This window comes from Panicum virgatum, chromosome 5K (genome assembly GCF_016808335.1).
Source record: "Panicum virgatum strain AP13 chromosome 5K, P.virgatum_v5, whole genome shotgun sequence".
NCBI classification, from domain to species: Eukaryota; Viridiplantae; Streptophyta; class Magnoliopsida; order Poales; family Poaceae; genus Panicum; species Panicum virgatum.
This window is the reverse complement of record NC_053140.1, coordinates 42,801,973-42,820,369: the sequence shown is the minus strand read 5'-3', so window position 1 is coordinate 42,820,369 and position 18,397 is coordinate 42,801,973. Positions and strand designations below refer to the sequence as shown.

Below are 18,397 nucleotides of genomic sequence, written 5' to 3'. Positions count from 1 at the left end.
GCTAGGACGGCCGCCCTGGTACCCCCCGTTTCTTCCGCCACCGACCAGCCACGTCACAATAAATTGACCCACGTAGACGAGCGGGCTCCACTCTCCTTTCGCGATCCGCCAGTGCAGTGCCGCACGGGGTTGCTCGCTTGCTCCTGCTCCCCCTCCCGCTCGAGACATCAGGTAAGTTCAGAGTTCTTCGCTTCCAGAATTCGGGTTGCGCCTTACGGAAATTGGTGGGGAGTCGAACAAATTTGTGCACTAGCTCCTGCTGTTGATCTAGGCCAGTCTAGGTCGGGGTTTGAATTGTTGATGGATTGAAATCAAACTGAGACAGTTCTGCCATTTTTCAGTTGGTTCGAGTAATTTTGGGGTGTTTTTCAGTTTCTGTTCAATAATTTGGTACCCAAACTCCCCCGGAACAGGTGATCAGTTCGAAGCGCTGCCACGATTCCCCCTTGATCAGTCTCGCATTATCGCCTCGTCTTCCTAATTTGGATTTCGATTCCCAGCTCGCACTGCAGCCATGGCAACCGGCCGCGTCGCGCTGCTCCTCCTCCTCCTCCTCACCACCGCGCTGCTGCTGGTCCTCCTCGCCCCGCCGGCAGAGGGCCTGGTCCGCATCCCGCTGAAGAAGCTGCCGGCGGACAGCAACGGCCGCCTCCATGCCGAGCGGCGCCGCGGCTTCCTCGGCAGCAGCAGCGATGACGCCGCCGCGTTGAACAAGGCCGAGGCCGAGGAGGAGGGCGACATCGTGGCGCTGAAGAACTACCTCAACGCGCAGTACTACGGCGAGATCGGCATCGGCACGCCGCCGCAGACGTTCACCGTCATCTTCGACACCGGCAGCTCCAACCTCTGGGTGCCCTCCTCCAAGTGCTACGCATCGGTGCGCGCCGTGTTGGATTCTGTGATTGAGACTGTTTTAAGTAGTATACTACTTGTGTGTGTGGCTCTAAAATGGGTGATAATTTTGGTTCTGGCTGCAGATCGCTTGCTATTTCCACGAGAGGTACAAGGCCGGCCGATCGAACTCTTATAAGAAGAATGGTTTGTGACTTCGTCCATCCTAGTTCCCACTAGGCCCCTCTTACAAGCTTGATGGTGTTCATAGTGCATTGTGTTCTGACGATCAGTGTGTATTTCTATATATTTTTTGATTGATCGCTGTTCTGTCGTCAATGACTAATGTAGTTTTCGTACCTTTAGTGAGTAGTTAGGTAGGCATCATGACCATTTCACAATTTTAGCTACATATTCCTTTTTAAATAATTTTTAGCTAGATATTAGCGATTGTAAAATTTATAATTAAGTAATATGGCAACTAGTACATTTTTTTTTTCTTTGGGAAGCAATCAAATCATAATGTTGATACACAGTGAAGACTTAGTTGATGCTTTTAAGGTATAGTGAAAGCTAAAAAAAAAGAAATATTAGAAATTATGTATGCTTATTTATTGGGTCGTTGAACTATGATAATTGTCTTTGGTAGAAATGTAGAGTTTTTTTAGTCTGGTGAGGTTTGTCATCATCCATTTCTGACACCTGGGTTGGGGGACTTGGGGCAATGTTGACATGGTGCTGCTTGCAGTCCAAAGTACTGTTTCAAACATTATAAGCCAACCACATTTTTCAGATAATGGGATTATTCAGCTAGCTATGTCTATTCTCTGAATCTGAGACTTACCATGGAAATTGTTTTGTGGTATGCATGAGCTTCACTAGTAAACAACTAGAATTTTCTGTCCACTATTGGAGACATGAGAACCCACAATGTCCATTCAGAAGATTAACATCCAACTCAAGTTTATTGAACAATGCATGGCTTTATTCTTAAAGCTGCAGTAAGATTTTGTTTGTTAAAGTGATTGTAATCCATCACCGCTCCCTCTTTGCAGGAAAACGTGCTTCTATACGCTATGGTACTGGTGCAATTTCTGGCTATTTTAGCCTGGACAGTGTGAAAATCGGTGATATTGTTGTGAAAAATCAGGTTTATTCCAATCACCACGTGTCCTACACTCGTTATGTCTTATCTGTTCATGTACATCCTTTCTTAGAATATGTGGGTTTTATTGGGTTGTTCTGCTAGGATTTCATTGAAGCTACAAGGGAGACTAGTGTTACTTTCATGGTTGGAAAATTCGACGGTATTCTTGGGCTTGGATTTAAGGAAATCTCCGTTGGAGCTGCTGTACCTGTCTGGTGAGCAAATCTGGCCGGCAAAGTGATCTAATGTGTGCCTATTTGGTAATGTCAACAGCTGAACGAATATTCCATTTGTGTGTACTATATGGTAAATTGGTAATTAGATCCAAACACTGTCACTCCTGATTTTCATTTATGGTCTAGTTTCGCTTATGTATTGTACTGTAAATTGGTAACACTTATGAATTATGTCTTTTATATTTTGTAGTTCCCTCATATTAAACAGATAACATATTTACCATAAACAAATTTATAGGTACAACATGGTTAAACAGGGTCTTGTTGATGATCCTGTTTTCTCATTCTGGTTCAACCGACATGCTGATGAAGGGCAGGGAGGTGAAATTGTGTTTGGAGGAATTGATCCTAATCACTACAAGGGAAATCATACATATGTCCCTGTCACTAGGAAGGGATACTGGCAGGTAACATCTCATCACTTTTCAGTTAGTTGAGTGTTGATTATTACATTTTCAAATGTATCCAGTGGTTAGCTAGAAATTTTTTGTGCTACGTCTGCTGACAAAATTTTCATCCATGAATTGACCATTTACTTCTTGCAGTTTGGTATGGGTGATGTCCTGATTGGAGGAAAGTCCACAGGTATTGTTTTATCATTTTACTCTGTCCAATATGCCTGTATCAACATGCAAAATGTTCTACTCACTTTTGTAATGCCTCGGTGTTATTAGGATTCTGTGCTTCTGGCTGTGCAGCAATAGCAGATTCTGGAACTTCATTGCTTACTGGTCCCACAGTATGTTGTGAATTTTGTTTTGTTTTTTTACTTTGCCCACAAAAAGGGAAAATGGGTGTGTTGGATTGGATTTAATGCTGGGGTTGTTATCATTGATTTATTTCCTGAGTCCTGGTACCTATGAAAATTATAAGATTTTTATTTCTGCTATAAACATATCTAGTAACCAAATTGACAAAGTAACTTCCAAATCATTCGACCTCTATGCTTTCTGCTTAAGTTTTAATATCTACCCTGGCTAGTGTACTCCTGTTTTAATTTAATATTTATGTGTCCTAATGAATCTATATGGATATGCAGGCCATAATTACTCAGATAAATGAAAAGATTGGTGCTGCTGGGGTAGTCAGCCAAGAATGCAAGGCAGTTGTTTCTCAGTATGGGCAACGGATCATAGATCAGTTGATAGCCAAGGTTTGTGCATTCCTGAAGCATGAACCCTCAAATCTGTCTCGTTCTAGTTTGGTACTCATATTAGACATGCTAGAAATTTGTTGTGTTCTAGTCTACCCCAACTTGCTTGGGACTAAAGGTTGCTGTTGTATGACATGCGAGAAAGAATGCTGAATTTTATCTGGGATCATGATGCAGACACAGCCGGCAAAGATATGCTCTTCAGTTGGTCTATGTACTTTTGATGGAGCTCATGGTGTTAGGTATGAGTTGTGGTCTTGTGGATTTAATATAAATGTATACCATTTCATTTTACAATTCTGCAAGTAGTAATTACATGTTAGTGTTTGATACCTGCTATACTGGTGCAGACCAAATAAGCTTGCTTAATATGAAATGGGTGAACTGCATGAAGTTAGTTTTCAATCTATTTATGAGCTTTTTTTTTGAACCTGTATTTATGAGCTTTCATATTGTTTGTTTGATGTCTTGATAGTTGAAATTGTTACTTATGATGCCTCATGTGCAATACTAGCAGTACTGGTATTTGGAGTGTGGTAGATGATGGAGCTGGGGAATCAAATGGTCTCTTCAGTGAAGCTATGTGCAATGCCTGTGAAACGGCTGTTGTATGGATACAAAACCAGCTTGCACAGAACCAAACTCAGGATGTGGTGTTGCAGTACATTAATCAAGTAAGTTTCATAGCTTGTAATACCAATGCAAGAATCTTACTTAAATACAAGTCTAATAAAATGTTGCAAAACTGGCTCAATTTTGCAGCTGTGTGAAAAGCTTCCTAGTCCTATGGGAGAATCCTCAGTGGACTGCAGCAGAGTTGCATCCATGCCTGACATTGCCTTTACCATCGGGGGTAGAAAGTTCACACTCAAACCAGAACAAGTATTCCATCTTCTCTTGTGGCTATTATCTTGTTTGTTTTTTCGTTGGAAACTGCATCAGTTAAGTATATTCTTGCTCCTATTCTACTAGTAAGCAAATAAGGACGCTAAATGTACTCTTTTCATGAACCGGAGGTCCTACAAGTTTTTATACATCAGAATCTTTTTTTCTTTTGCGAATAAATACTCTATTGGAATATAACTGGTGAAGATACATATAAGGTTTAACACTCTATTTTGTCATGCTATTCACATACAATTTCATTGATAGATTCTGCTATTTTCCTTTTTATTTTCAGAAAACTGATTCATCATTATTATTATTCAGTATATCCTGAAGGTTGGTGAAGGACATGCTGCTCAGTGCATCAGTGGTTTCACAGCTATGGACATTCCTCCTCCTCGTGGCCCTCTATGGTAAATTATTCACATTAAAGTTGTTACAAAATTTTCTCACCCAAACAAACAAATACCCGATTCATCATTGAACATGCTTGTTTTGGAATTATTCGGCCTATAGCAAATGTAAAGTAAGCAATAAAAGCAAAGCTTCTGTTCCTCAATCTGATAATGAGAACCCCGGTGACTCAGGATATTGGGCGATATATTCATGGGAGCCTACCACACCGTCTTTGACTACGGCAACCTGAAGGTTGGCTTCGCAGAGGCAGCATAATGCGACCCTCCAAGGCGGTCGGACGAACCCTACAGCATTTGCATTTCAGCTCGGGGTGATGTCCTGCAAGCATGTATGTATATGCTCTACATCCTCAATAATGCTTGTGTGATCTGAGATGATGGACCTGTCTGTTTCAACTGGCTAATATATTGGCAGGGTTGATCTGTTGACCATGGCTGTGTTTAGTTCCGCGAAAAGTTCCCAAAATTTTTCATTAACGCACATCACATTGAATCTTACGATACATGTATGGAGTATTAAATGTATTTAAAAAATATAACTAATTGCACAGTTTGGTTGTAAATGACGAGACGAGACGAATCTTTTGAAACTAATTACTCCATGGTTGGACAATAGTTGCCAAATAAAACTGAAACGTGCTACAACAACTTTTTCGCGAACTAAACACACCCCATGTTTGTGCTAGCCTCTAGACTCTACTAGTGTTGATCTTTTTCTTTTCCCTTCAGTCTGCGTGGCGCGTTCTTGCATACTTGCAGTGCACGATCTTCAGTTCCAAGTTGTCCCAGTCGTCCTGCTGCAGAACTGGGAATCAGGATGCAAGCAGTGAGCAAGTACTGACAAGATAACTGGCCCAGCTCTTTTCGTCTGAAAAAGTTCCTTTCCATCTAATGGGCGTGCTAGTTTTTTCTCTGATGGTCATCAAGGAACGAGATGAGAATTGACCAAGCAGGTAATGAGGATGGTAACAAGTGACAACCTTCACAGGCTGCTTCTTCCACAGCCTTGCACCCATAACTTCGCTCCTCTCGTGATCCACAAGAACACTTAAAAGCATGCCCTCTAAGACACGGAGGACGACGCCACTTTGCTCCCGGATGAATCTTCAAATCATCTCGAGGAAACATCGACGCGCACACAACCACACGCACATAATTATTAGCAGCAGAGCCCATCGCCTTCAGTTGCCGCCCTTGCCCGTGTGCCCCTGCTTGTGCTTGCTTGCGCGCGCGAACGCCCTGGCGAGCCCCTGCAGCCTCCGGCTCTGTTTCGCGATGACTCCGGCGGTGGACGACGCCTGGCCCAGCACCACCTCGTACCCGTCCCCGTACGAGTCCATCCCCTCCGCCAGCAGCTGCCAGAAGAGCGCCCCCGCCGCCGGCCCGCCGGCGCGCGCCGACTCGTAGACCCTGCCGTACACCGTCCCGAACACCGCGTCCCGCTGCTGGTCGCCGCTGATCCCGGGGTCCCGGCGCGACCTGCCGAACTCCGCCACCAGCAGCGGCATCCGCAGCGCGCCCCGCGCGTCGGCGACATGGGCGTCGAGCCACGCGCCCAGGAACCGGAGCTGCGACGGCGCGTCGAGGCCGGGAAGCCACTGGTCCGGGTACGCGTGCACGGTGGCGAAGTCGATCCCGGGCGCCCGGTTGTTGGCGACGAAGTCGGCGCCCAGCTGGTACCCCGACGGGTTCGCGGCGGTGGCGCGGGACGGCGTCGACGCGCCGTAGAAGCCCTCCAGGCCGGCCTCCAGCAGGTGGGCGCCGTCGATGGACTTGACGTGCGCCGCCATCTCCGCGATCCACGACTGGAGGGTCCGGCCGGAGAGGTCCGACGGGCACCGGGGCTCGTTCATCAGCTCCCACGCCATGATCGTCGGGTCGTCCTTGTACGCCACGCCCGTGATCGTGTTCACCCGCGTCAGCACGGTCTTCGATCCACCGTGCAAAAAAGACGAGCAAAGTTTTTTGTTCAGCAGCGTGTTGGGTGGAACTGGCAACAGAGATTCAGACAAGCGATGATAACAGTAGGAGCTCTAAAGCATACTACTAGTAGTATGGTTCTAGTTCCAGAGCAAGGCATTGTTTGACTGATTGTCTGATGCAGACCAACAAGATCCACAGAATGTGTTACTACATTTTACGCCTTTTCCCTCATTTTCTCCTACCCGTTTTCCATGAATTTACTACTGAGTTCCAAGTAGTTTCTCTTTAAAGGGCAAACAGTGCACAGTGTTCCGTAGTCCGTACTAGTAGTATTCTCCACCGACAGCGTCACAGTATTCAGACCAAAAGTAAGTTCACTGTAACCCGCATTATTCAGACCAAAATAATTTTACTGCCTCTCACAGTATGGGCATTGGAGAATAAGAAAGATGATGTAGGTTTGGACCCCAAAAATAGGAAGATGCTTAAGACGCATAGCTCCCTGAGACACAGGATATTTTACCGCGGTGATTCCATAGATCAAAACAACGAGGAAAATGTTCTATCTCTTGTCTCAATGCCAAACATTTATGATTTTTTTATTTACGTGGCCAAAACAAGAAAGAATCTCTCTTTCAAAACAAAAATGAAGGCAACGATTTCGATTCAATGGAGTTAATTAACAAGGAATGAAATAATAGCAATATATTAGAGCTGAATTAAAAGGGAACATATTAAGGGCAAACCACCCTCTCCGTATAAACCATGCAAACTTCAATCTGGGCCATCGAATCAGCATCCAAATCCAAGGGGAGAGGCGTAGGGAGGTGGGAGGGGATTTGCAAAACTGTGATTACCTAATCTAAAGGTGGGCGGTTAATTGTAAAATTAATCAATTCCTCATGCCCCTTGAGAAGTTTGTATGGTTTGCACGAAAAAATTGGTTTGCACGTGATATATTCCCGAAATAAAAAAATGAAATAATAGCCTATATCCGGAGCTGAATCTTCAACCTTTATCGGCACTATCAGTAGGTAGCATTTATGAGGGCCTAAATGGAGCAACAACCAAATAAGCAGGGCGATTTTACTCCCAATTCCAAAAAAAAAGAAGAGCACGGTAATCGTCCAAATATTGTCAAAAAAGAAACAGCGATTGAGCCAATCGTTTCAGCAAACAAGGGAAATCTCTCCTACTAATAAGTAGCGACGCTAGAAATGAACCTCGGCAAAAAAAAAAAATGGTGCAAATTACTGCGTGCGATACCCTGCCTTTTACCTTGATATGGTTCTTGTAGAAGCCCTTGACAACAGGGTTAGTGAAGAACTCATCGTCAGATCCAATGCTCTGCCCCTGCTCTCTCGCCCACTGCACGTACTGCTTCCTCCCTCCAAAGCTGTCGTAGCTGTTCACGAGGCTCAGTATCATCTTAATCCCATGCTTCCTTGCCTCAGACAGCACGAAATCCAACCCCTGGAGACGGATGAACACCGGAGAAAAAAAGAGACGGGAACGCATCAGCTCACGAACAAACAACGCAAAGAAAGCAAGAAATCTCAAGAGGCAGAGCCGTTGGCACAGAGGGGAGCGAGTGGCAGACGAGTGCGTGCGGCCAAGGACCTGGAAGGTGTTCTCGTTGTAGCGGCCGGGGGAGTACTGCAGGGCGGCATTGCCGCCGCCGTCGCTGAACGCCCACGTCCTGCCCACGGAGAGCCCGGCGGCGGCGGCCTGGCCCAGCGCGGAGGTGACCTTGCCCCTCTGGGCGGGGTCGGCGCCCAAGGACATGAGCCAGTAGGCGTTGAACCCGTTGGCGAAGAACGGGTTGCCGTTCAGCACGAAACGGGTGCCCTGGACCCTCACGAACCCATCCCGCCCGGCCGCTGCTCCCTGACGGCCGCCATGGATGCAGAGGAGCAGAAGCAGAGCAAGAGCTCCTCGAAGCCTCATTCTCCTATGTCCTATGCGCTCGAGCTGTCTCCGTGTGTTGTTGCCTCTGCCTATCTCTCTAGTCTCTCCTCTTGGATGGCCACCAGCAATGGCGATGGAGATGAAGTTAGGAAGAAGAATGAAACTCTGAACTGTGAAAGGAGGAGACGCCAAGCTGTGGCCAACTGAGGTTTAAATAGACCACACCACAAGGCATGGTTTGGTTTCAGTACGTTTCGTGGAGGCAAACAAAATCACTGGCAAAAGGCTTTTGTTTCGGTGTGTGGACACCCCACATGGGCGTTTGGAACATGAACATGATGGGGTTTCGATGGTACGGCCGCATTGGTAGGGTTTACCGATCCATCTCGAGACCCATGACGGAGGGGACGGAGTAGCAAACCGCAACTGAATTTAGGGCCTCCCGCTGGAGGAGTACTGCGACCGAAGTTCAGTGCATGACTAGAAACACAAGCGCGGCTTTGCCGCGCCCACGGTAGAGCTGACCAGTTTAGGCTTGTGAATTGTGATCCATTTCTAAATGGATTACCAGCTCAATGTACTATTCTTTGTCTTTAGTATAAGCAGATTCAGCATTATTGATAAAAGATTAAGGTGAGCAGGAATAATAATTTTTTATTTGCTGTATTCATCTGTACAACGTCAGTACACATCTTTTCCATAATTTTGTGATGCTATCTGGTCTGCTCGTTGGACGTGTGTGAATATGAATGACTTTTCATGAACAAAGTTATATAATTCATACTGATTTATATGAACTCTTAGACTCAAAGATTACATAAATTATTAGATATCGTAGTATAGATGCAGCACATTCTTCGTGCTTACATATAGATTGTGTTGGGGTTTAAGAGGTCCTGTCTTTGCCATCTGTGCTCTGTGATCTGCTGTCTGTGACACCGTGCATTGAGAAATAGCGACAGCTCCGCAAGTGAATTGCAACATTAGTGAATATAAGTAGAGATTAAAAAAAGGAGAGCCAGGCGGAGATGGAAGGCCAGCGCACAAATTACAGAAATATACATAACTCTGAATATAGTGATACTTGAACCAAATTAAATCTTAGTGACCTGCATTGACTATTTTGCTTTGTTGAATAAACTGGCTACAGAGGAAGCTGTAGATAGCAGCAATATAATTTATTTCTTGGATACTTTAGTTTAAATTATTATTTGAATAAGTAATAATTTGTTTGTACTGTAGTTCAATGCTTGAACCCCATCCTCTTGTGGCAGGAATCGTCAGGATCGGAGCTCCCAGTGGTGAAGCCATTCTACAGAAACGAAAAGTTTCAGAATTTGAAAATAAATTTGTACCTCTGAAACATTGCAACAGCACATGGTGGTCAAGCGAATTGGAAAACATATTGATCCATATATAGAAACTTTTAATAAAGATGCTCTGAACAACTATACAGCTTAAAGTACATGTTTTATTTTCTACCTGAAAAGAAATTAGCAGAGATGTTAGCCAAAAATTAAACATGCCCGTGATAGCAGATAGATTGGAAGAAGTGAGTAATCTATACCTATTGCTAAAGCAAGTAAGCTTTAGGTTTGGTCAATCTTATATCATTGATAGGTGGGCCTTAGATCCATCCCGTATGCTAGTTGGACAATCCGTCGACTATTTTGCTTTGTTGAATAAACTGGCTACTGAGGAGCAGGCCAAAGTTGGGGCCAGAGACAATATACTCAAGATCAAGAAGATTGCGTGCTAGAAATTGAAGAAATGGATGAAAAGTAAAGTAATTGCTGACAAAACAATTAGATAATTTGTTTATCGATTTTCAGTTATTTTAGCATAAAGAGCAACCTCAATGAGTGCTCTGGCACAATATGCATTGTTCCTGCACAATTAAGTTTAGGGATTGTGTTTTCCACTCAGGACTCAACCTTAATAAAAAAATGTATATGCTACATTGATATTTTAATTTTCAACTTGTAATCAAGGGGCATGGAAGCAAATGAAGAAGAGCATGTAAGGAGATTCTTTCTCTTCTACTTAAACTGTAACACAGGAAAAGCATATCCAGGGTGGGGTTGAGGAAGGATGAGAGGAATGAATGCAGACAAAGGCCAACTTTTATTAATTTGGCTGATCATCTACAGATTGTCTATCGAGATGCATGTACTTTAGGAAAAAAAATGAGAGCCATTACAGTTAGGAAGTGCCATGAGGTGCCCGCTATGTTGTTGAGCATTACTGATGCTTAATTTCATCCATCAAGTGACACAAATCGATTCCACAAGTATACCAATCCCTTGCATCAATTAAGACGTTAACAAACAATTCAGTTTAGGTGTCATGCAATGAGGAAAATCCAAACAACAACAGCTGAGTACTCACCCAAGAAATTTGGAAATGTACTGACCATAGAGGCATTTCCTCGAGCAGCTGCTGGACATCAGCCATGTCAATTGCCACTTGAGCTCCTGGGGCAGTAACCGACGGACTCTGCTGCATGGGACATTGCACAAGGGCGCGGGGGAGCTGCACAGCACCAGAGCTTGTCACCTTCTTGCTCGGGGATCCCTTCGCTTTGGTACTTGCTTGCAGGTGGCTGGCTGCAGTTTGCGAAGCGGGAATGTCTGCGCGGAGCGCGCGGCGCCCATACTCGGAGCGCACGGTGGATGACGGGAGGAGCACCAGTGCTAGGGACCCAAGCCACAGCTGCCGCTTGGACGAGCGCCGCCGGTGAGCCCATCAGGCCATCACGTGGAGGTGAGGCTGCAAGGCGGGGAAGCGGTGATGGGTCGACCGGTCGAGGGAGACTACGTTTCTAGAAGCTGCCTGAGGGATGGAGCGCGAGCCACGGCCCAGGCGCGGCAGCCGCTGCCGGCGCAAGACCACGGCCGCGCCACCGGGCTGCGCCGCCGAGGGAGATCTGGCGGCTCGGCGCGGCTGCCTGGCAGGTGGCTCGACGCGACGGTTTCTCCGCGGCGCCTCCTCGTCTTCCATTCTCCTCCTCCGCAGCCCGGCAGGCAGCTCGGCACGGCGCAGCGTGAGGGCCCGGCCGGCCGCCGCCGGGCCAGGCCGCCGAGGGAGGCCTGACGGCTCGGCGCGGCTAGCCAGCAGGCAGCTCGATGCGGCGGTTCCTCTTCCGTTATCCTCCTCCGCGGCCTAGCAGGCAGCTCGGCACGGCGCGGCGTGGCGGCCCGGCGGGCAGGTTGATGCGGCGGCTCCTCGTCCGCCGAGAGGAGGGGACGAGCGGGTTCGCGAGTGTTCGGGTCCGCGGCTTAACGGGCAGAGAGAGAGGATTGCGCTGGCACGATCCAACGGTTAACATCACGAGCTGGGCGAATCCGACGGCTCGTGGGCTAACAGGCGACGTGGACCTGCTACCCGCCCGCGGAATCGACCCAGCTTTCGATATTAGAAGATACGGGGATCTTCTGCCCTCGTTGTGCATTGGCCCATCATGTACGATTTCTGGATCTTGAATCTAGATTCACATGTTTCCTCTGTCTTTTTTTTTCTGGACAGTTTTAATTTCCTATTGTATAGTAGTACATTCGTAAGTTGCTAAAATGCATTTTATGCTTGGTAATGAAGCATCATTATAATCTGCAAAATGTTTCTTTCACTTATTAAAGTAAGAATAATTACATTTAAGACCACTTCTCAGGTGTGGAAATGTATATTATGGCAACCATTATACATAGCCTAATTGCTCGATGCTACCTGTCTAGGGAAAAGGCCAGAGTTTGACACCTCTGCAAGACTAGAGGACTATTTGTATGGATTTTTTTTAAAAGAAGTATTTGTATGGAATTTTTCGTTTGTGTTTTTTTAGGATTAAGGTAACATCCCTACTGTGAGTCTGTGACTTGTGAGCCTTGCAACATGGACCCTAGCCGATCCCCATACCACGAAAAGAATGTACTGCATCCCTGCTTTTACTCCCTCCTTCCCCGTTTATAAGGCATGGTGGAACATGACACGGTCTTCTAAACAACACTTTGACCATTTATTTATCATATATTATATCACTTTTGATTATAAACTTATAATCATTGTAAAATATATTTGATTATGAATCCAATTATATGAAATTTGCATTATAAAAATAAAATTTTAATAGTCAAATTATTGGTCAAAGATGACAAGGTTTGAATCTTGATATACGTGTATGCCTTATAAACAGGGAAGGAGGGAGTATATTTCATCAATGAAGTTATATTTTATCAAAAAATCATTCCCTTATATCTTATACAGATATATAACGTTTCTTCCATAGCATGCAATTCTAAAACGTTATTGCTACTTCTTAACATCTTTTTCCTCTTGGCGCGGCTTATTAGTACTCCCTCCGTTCCAAATTGTAGATCGTTTGACTTTTTTGACCCCAAGTTTGACCACCCGTCTTATTCAAAAATTTGTGCAAAATATGACTTATTTTGTTGTGGGTTGCTTTATCAATATAAGATCTTTAAGAATGACTTAAATTTAGCAATATTTGCATAAATTTTTTGAATAAAATTAGTGGTCAAACTTAGAGTCAAAAAAGTCAAACAAACTATAATTTGGAACGGTAGAAGGGAGGTAGTATATGAGAATGCAAACTAAAGGGTGTACTATTGTTTAGCACTGTGCGAATGTCTGGCTGGTGCCTAGTGGTGTGTTGTCATTCAAGGTTTGCGCATCACAACGAACTCATATACTAACTAACGGAATTCACTAACCTGCAATGCCACGCTCATCGAAGAGAGTTAACAATGGTACATTTAGCTGCAAATTTGATAAGTCTGTGAAAGTAAGTCTGTTCCTTGCCTCTGTCGGAAGCTCGGTATATCTTTAGGGTTTTCAAAACTCAATGGTGCCGTGTCTGCAAGATACCGTACGGCAAGGTACCAAGGTGCATTACTAGCGCACCTACTGATGGAGAAGGCGCGTGATCAGAGATGCGCCTGTGGTAGTACGCTGAGATCCATCTCGACGTGGAACGTGCATTTGTACCGTGGCGGTTTAGCCGCTGATGAATGCATGTGGAAGCACTTGGGGTCGGAATCGGGATGGACATGGACGTCGTCCCCTGATCGTCCGGGTGGGAGGAAGGAGGATCCGCGTACGCGCCGTGCCACCGCGGGGGCACACCGTGGACGGTGGCGTGCACGGCCCATTTCGTAGCGATCGGCCGGCTGCAACTGCACATTATTTTTGCTCCCGCGGCAGTCACGGATGATCGATGGCACTGTATTTTCGATCCTTTTCCTTCCCTTGCTTTTATTTACTTTTTCTCTGAAAGAAGAAGAATCCGTGCGTTGATCGGGAGAGCCGGTTACCCTTATTTTTTACTTCTCTGACGGGCGGACTTGAATTTTGGCGCTGCGTTTATTATGCGCCCGTCGCGGCAGATGATCCCTCCAGCGTTCGTCACGATGGTCTAGGCGCCCCAGACACCCTTCGCTGCATCATCCATTCATCCTGCAGGCCGCAGCAGCAGATCCGTGACACGCGCACGCACGTTCCGTGCTGCGGAAATCTCCCCGCCGGCCAGGGCGTGATCGCCTGATCCGTTGCCTGGAAGTGCCCGTCGGTTTCGGCTCCTTCCCCGCGCAGAGGCAAGCGAGATCCCGGGCTCCCGGTGCTAAAAATAACTCTGGTGAGCCGAGATCATGGCAGAGGTTGGGAGGCAGTTACGCCCGTTTCCTTTTTTTTTAAATAAAGTCAGGAGCACTGCCGCATCATATAAGAAAAAGCATTCGTACATAACGCGCCGAAGCGAACATCACCACCACACAAACAATACACACAAACAACACACACAACAAAATACTACACCGCCACATCCTGGGAGAGGAGCCAAAAGAAGCCACCCGCGGTCTGCGCCGTCGTCACCAATGTTGTGTCATGCCAAATGTCACGGCCCGCTGCAGTCCTGAACGGCAGCTCGAACTTCTCCACCTCGGGACTATCACCCTCAAGCCGCGCACACACGATCGTTGATCCCCCTGCTCCATTAGTGCCTTAGCAGAACACTCCCGTCGCAGCGCCCATGAAAAACACTGATCCTGACCACTCTGCGTGGGGTCTCGCCTCACCCACCGCCTCACACTCATCTGCCAAGGACTCAGATATCTGAAACTGCTCCGAAAGCAACAACCTCCGCCCAGCTGTCATCGGGATCACTACTGAACCATGTGCGCCAGGTCAAGACCTCCAGCACCCAAGGATCCTCTGCACCTCCCTGTCAACACGGACCAAGCGCACCTCCTCTGCCGCTGCTGTGGCAGAACCGCCTAAATTATCCCGGCTCAAGTGCGTAAACCATCACCATAAAGGCAACATTAGCTTAAACGCACTTCAAACGGAACAATTTTTGGTCTGTCGGGTAACGTCCCGATACAACCACCGATTCTCGGATCGAACAAGCATACCCCGCACGAAGGCGAGTTCAGAGATATTACAACCACAAATTTACAACACAGGCATAATAAAGATTACAAACCAGTTCAAAAGATTATTACAAAACCAACTTAAGTAATACTGTTATACAAAAACATAAGTGTAGAATCAGAGTTTAAAACAGCGGAAGATAAAACACGACGGCTACAACACGTCGCAAAAGGATACCAGGCTAGCCCAGGCATGGTATCACTCGTCATAGTCATTGCCGGCCGAAGACGTATCCCACTCTACGGACCAGCCAGAAGGCAACGAGCAAGGATAGGTTAAGCTAGCGATCTGATCCTCAAAAGTCATACCTGAAAAAGGGTTTCAACAGCAAGGCTGAGTATTCTAATACTCAGCAAGACTTAACCGACAACGGGTATAAGTAGCCCACCTTAGCTAGACTATGCAAGGCTTTGTAAGGCTCTGGTTTTCCTTTGCTGAAAAGCAATAAAGAGTAGGTCCTTACTTTCAAGTTTTAGCTTCAAGATTCTAGTTGATTAACCATTCTATGTATGCATCTACTAACCAAACATGGTGGAACTTCTAAGCAAACATCAAGATTAATAAGAATATTGTTGCTCTTATTACTCTGTGTGGCAAAGAGATCAAGCAGTCTCATTTCATCGTGAGAGGCGGACGATTCTGAATCGAAATTCAACCTTGCAAGGGTAACCTAGCACACACGTCTGGAATACCGTCGGGTCATTCCCAAACAACCGTTAACCTTTCTTTCCGGCTTGTGGATAGTGCCACTCTCCCCGACTACAGGGCTCCAAGGCCGAACCTTGTCCCTAGAAGTCGTAGTGTTGCGCAACATATAATAAAACCTATCCCTACTGAGAGAGTGGGAGGTATATCCACTCCCCGGTCCAATCGGCTACTAGGCTTGCCGCGTACCATATTTACGGCATGTGACTAGTACTTTCAAAAACTTAACCAGCACTACCACACACCGCGACCTTAGCAAGTTCATCAACACAGACGGGGTCTCACATAGGACATGATATCGAACACAACCCCGTCCGTCGTCCTTATATTGATAACAGAAAGTAACCAAGCAATTCCTATAAAGCTCGCGAGTGACAGGCAATCACTCGACTTTTACCGTTCCTATAAGCTTAGCAATTACTCGAACTCAAGTCTAGTGTTCAGTACATAGGTTCCTAGGATCATGCATCTAGTGTTTCAATCCAAATCCTAAGAACTGTAAATGCACAAGTACGTAATACAGTAAATGATATTAATTTGAAGTATAGGTTATGTCCGGGGCTTGCCTTCTCGGTAGTTGCTAACTATTTTAGCGCTAGGCTCTTCCGAACTTTGGTTCGGGGCTTCAATTAGTTCCGCAGTGTTCACTTGAGCTTCGAGATCACCTCCGTCAGACTCCGGAATCAACTCGTACGTCCCGTCTGACAAAGTAGTCGTATCTATAGGTAATGCAAGAACAACATTATAAACAAACATGGGCAATCGCTTATAGAGTAGTTAAATAACAAATTTAACTACACAAGGCATCACGATCAACAGCACAAAAGAAGTTGACTAACTTAATAAATAAGTGGGGGTGATTTCCTATACAATTAAGTCATGGTTTACAAATAAATCAACAACTCAGAGTACAAATAGAAATAAATTACACCAAAATTACACTAAACAGAACATGAACATACTAAGCTACCCTGCAAAAATCATATGAAGACATGTAACCAATTAATCACAATAAATCATTTATGCAGGAAACACCTAGTACAAGCCTGAATTATACAGATCAAAATAGATCAAAAAAGAAGCTCAAAATTTAACAGGAGATCTACACAGGGATGATCTAGCTACTGTGAATTTTTCATGATTTTATATACACGGAATTAATTCAGATAAATTAAACAAAACAGACACCAGTTTAACAAGATTCAATTTTAACTCATATTCTAGCCATGAACTGAAGCTTAAACTTCCTGGAAAAGCTAATCTACTCCAGAAGAACACTCAGGAATATTTTCAGGATTTAACAAGAACAGAAACTATTTATCATAAATAAAGTATACTAAACAAGGATTAAATCAAATAAATAGATACACAAGAGAACTGATCATGAAATTTTTATAGCAAAGCTAGTGTAACATGAGTAAACTACCACAAAAAGTTCAGAGCAAGACCAGCTTTCAAGCATTAGATAAGAAAAAGACTAAACATCTAGTATTTATTTACCTAGTGACACAAAACCATTTATACGGCAAAAACTTGCAACTAAAGCCTAACATATTATGGTTCTACTGCATAGAGCTCTCCAAGAGGATTCCAAAACATCAAGATTTTCTAATTTACGAATTTTCTACGAATTGATCTAGAATTTCAAAGTTTGCAACAAACTAATACCAACAAGTCCTTAGTGCACTATTCACATGAGTCTTGGGGTTTGCAGACAGCCCCCTGGGCTTCTTTGAATTCCAACCCGAGGTCCTCGGCCGGGTCAGAGAGGGGAGGCGGCGTTTGACCGGCCTTTACCGGCGACGGCGAGCACCGGCGGCGAGGGGATCGGGGTGGGAAAGAAATAGGGGGTCCAGGAGCACCTCTAGGTGGCTTCGGGGCGGCTCATGGCGGCTTGTGGCGACGGCTCCGCGTAACCAGGCGGTCGGCGGCGGTCGGCGTCAGCGGAGGCGACGCTCCGGTGAAGGATTGGCGAGGAAAAAAGGGTGGGTGAGCCGCGCGGGATCACGTAGGAGCTACTGGAGGGGTTAATTTGGGGCGGGGAAGGGCGGAGGGGTGAGTTCAACGGCGGCCTGGGCTCACCGGCGTTCGGCGGATGGCGGCGGTGGTGTTCCTGGGTCTGGGGGCGCGGAGAGAGCAAAAGAAAGGGAGGAATAGGTCGCTGGGGTCTTTGAGGTGCTCATGCGCGCGCTGGAAGGGGTCCTGGGGCTCTGCGGCGAGCTCGCCACGGCGGCGTCGCGGTGGCGGCCGGCGCGGGTGCTTCTGGACGCGGCAGCGCGCGTGGCACGGCCGGGGGAGGCACAGCGCGATGGCAAGGGCGGTGGAGCGGCTCCGGGGCGACGCGTGGGCGCCAGCGCGACAGAAAAAGGCGGCCGGGAAGTCTCTCCATGGCGCCGGCGTCGGCGCCGTCGGTGGGCGGCGGCGAAACAGAGCAGGGGTGGGGAAGAAGGGGATAAGGGCCAATTTGTAATTACTAAAAAAATCTAGGGACCTCGCTGTAAACAAGCAATAACTTTTAAACTAAAGCTCAAATGAAAAAGTGCCCAACATGAAAGTTGTTCAACTTTTCAAGATCTACAACTTTGATGTTGTGCAAAAATTTATTTGACCAAAGATTCAAGAGCTAAAATTAAAAATCATTGAAAGGATTTTGAAATCTAGGAAATTTGTCTTTTTCAACGTAAATTCACTACAAACATAGACTTACAAGCAAAATTGGTTGCCATGCAATAAATGCACTGAAATTTTGCACAAA

The 18,397-nt window shown here is 45.9% G+C and overlaps 2 protein-coding genes and 1 long non-coding RNA gene across 5 annotated transcripts; 1 reads left to right on the top strand and 2 right to left on the bottom strand.

Moving 5' to 3' along the window:
* The first annotated feature begins 98 nt into the window (after positions 1-98).
* On the top strand, positions 99-5,100 carry LOC120710080 (aspartic proteinase oryzasin-1-like). 2 transcript variants are annotated; one of them, XM_039995729.1, is made up of 14 exons: positions 99-171; positions 501-877; positions 978-1,038; positions 1,887-1,981; positions 2,081-2,193; positions 2,453-2,621; positions 2,760-2,799; positions 2,889-2,953; positions 3,254-3,367; positions 3,545-3,609; positions 3,885-4,041; positions 4,130-4,249; positions 4,577-4,665; positions 4,840-5,100. In XM_039995729.1, exons 2-14 carry the CDS (start codon positions 515-517, stop codon positions 4,922-4,924), a joined length of 1,536 nt encoding a protein of 511 aa, XP_039851663.1. In that variant the 5' UTR covers positions 99-171; positions 501-514; the 3' UTR covers positions 4,925-5,100. The 2 variants fall into 2 exon arrangements, with proteins under 2 accessions (XP_039851663.1, XP_039851664.1); XM_039995730.1 differs by lacking the exon at positions 99-171 and adding an exon at positions 205-413.
* Positions 5,101-5,590: 490 nt separating this feature from the next.
* Positions 5,591-8,906, bottom strand: LOC120710082 (mannan endo-1,4-beta-mannosidase 1-like). The gene is made up of 3 exons (XM_039995731.1): positions 8,212-8,906; positions 7,870-8,064; positions 5,591-6,596 (listed from the first exon to the last, which is right to left on the bottom strand). The coding sequence occupies exons 1-3, from the start codon at positions 8,536-8,538 to the stop codon at positions 5,850-5,852; spliced, it is 1,269 nt and encodes a 422-aa protein (XP_039851665.1). The 5' UTR covers positions 8,539-8,906; the 3' UTR covers positions 5,591-5,849.
* A 362-nt stretch (positions 8,907-9,268) lies between these two features.
* Positions 9,269-11,861, bottom strand: LOC120710083. 2 transcript variants are annotated; one of them, XR_005689826.1, is made up of 3 exons: positions 10,888-11,861; positions 10,067-10,254; positions 9,269-9,811 (listed from the first exon to the last, which is right to left on the bottom strand). It is a non-coding gene; the product is annotated as an uncharacterized LOC120710083 (long non-coding RNA). The 2 variants fall into 2 exon arrangements; XR_005689825.1 differs by lacking the exon at positions 10,067-10,254 and having other exon boundaries at positions 9,274-9,811; positions 10,888-11,858.
* Between the last annotated feature and the right edge of the window lie 6,536 nt (positions 11,862-18,397).

Excerpts from the sequence above, each read along its gene's own strand:
- LOC120710080 (XM_039995729.1), top strand. The coding sequence starts at position 515 with ATGGCAACCGGCCGCGTCGCGCTGCTCCTCCTCCTCCTCCTCACCACC. Across the intron at positions 2,194-2,452 it reads GGAGCTGCTGTACCTGTCTG|GTACAACATGGTTAAACAGG; the intron begins GTGAGCAAATCT and ends ACAAATTTATAG. Across the intron at positions 3,610-3,884 it reads GATGGAGCTCATGGTGTTAG|TACTGGTATTTGGAGTGTGG; the intron begins GTATGAGTTGTG and ends CAATACTAGCAG.
- LOC120710082 (XM_039995731.1), bottom strand. The coding sequence starts at position 8,538 with ATGAGGCTTCGAGGAGCTCTTGCTCTGCTTCTGCTCCTCTGCATCCAT. Across the intron at positions 8,065-8,211 it reads ACAACGAGAACACCTTCCAG|GGGTTGGATTTCGTGCTGTC; the intron begins GTCCTTGGCCGC and ends ATCCGTCTCCAG. Across the intron at positions 6,597-7,869 it reads TCTACAAGAACCATATCAAG|ACCGTGCTGACGCGGGTGAA; the intron begins GTAAAAGGCAGG and ends GGTGGATCGAAG.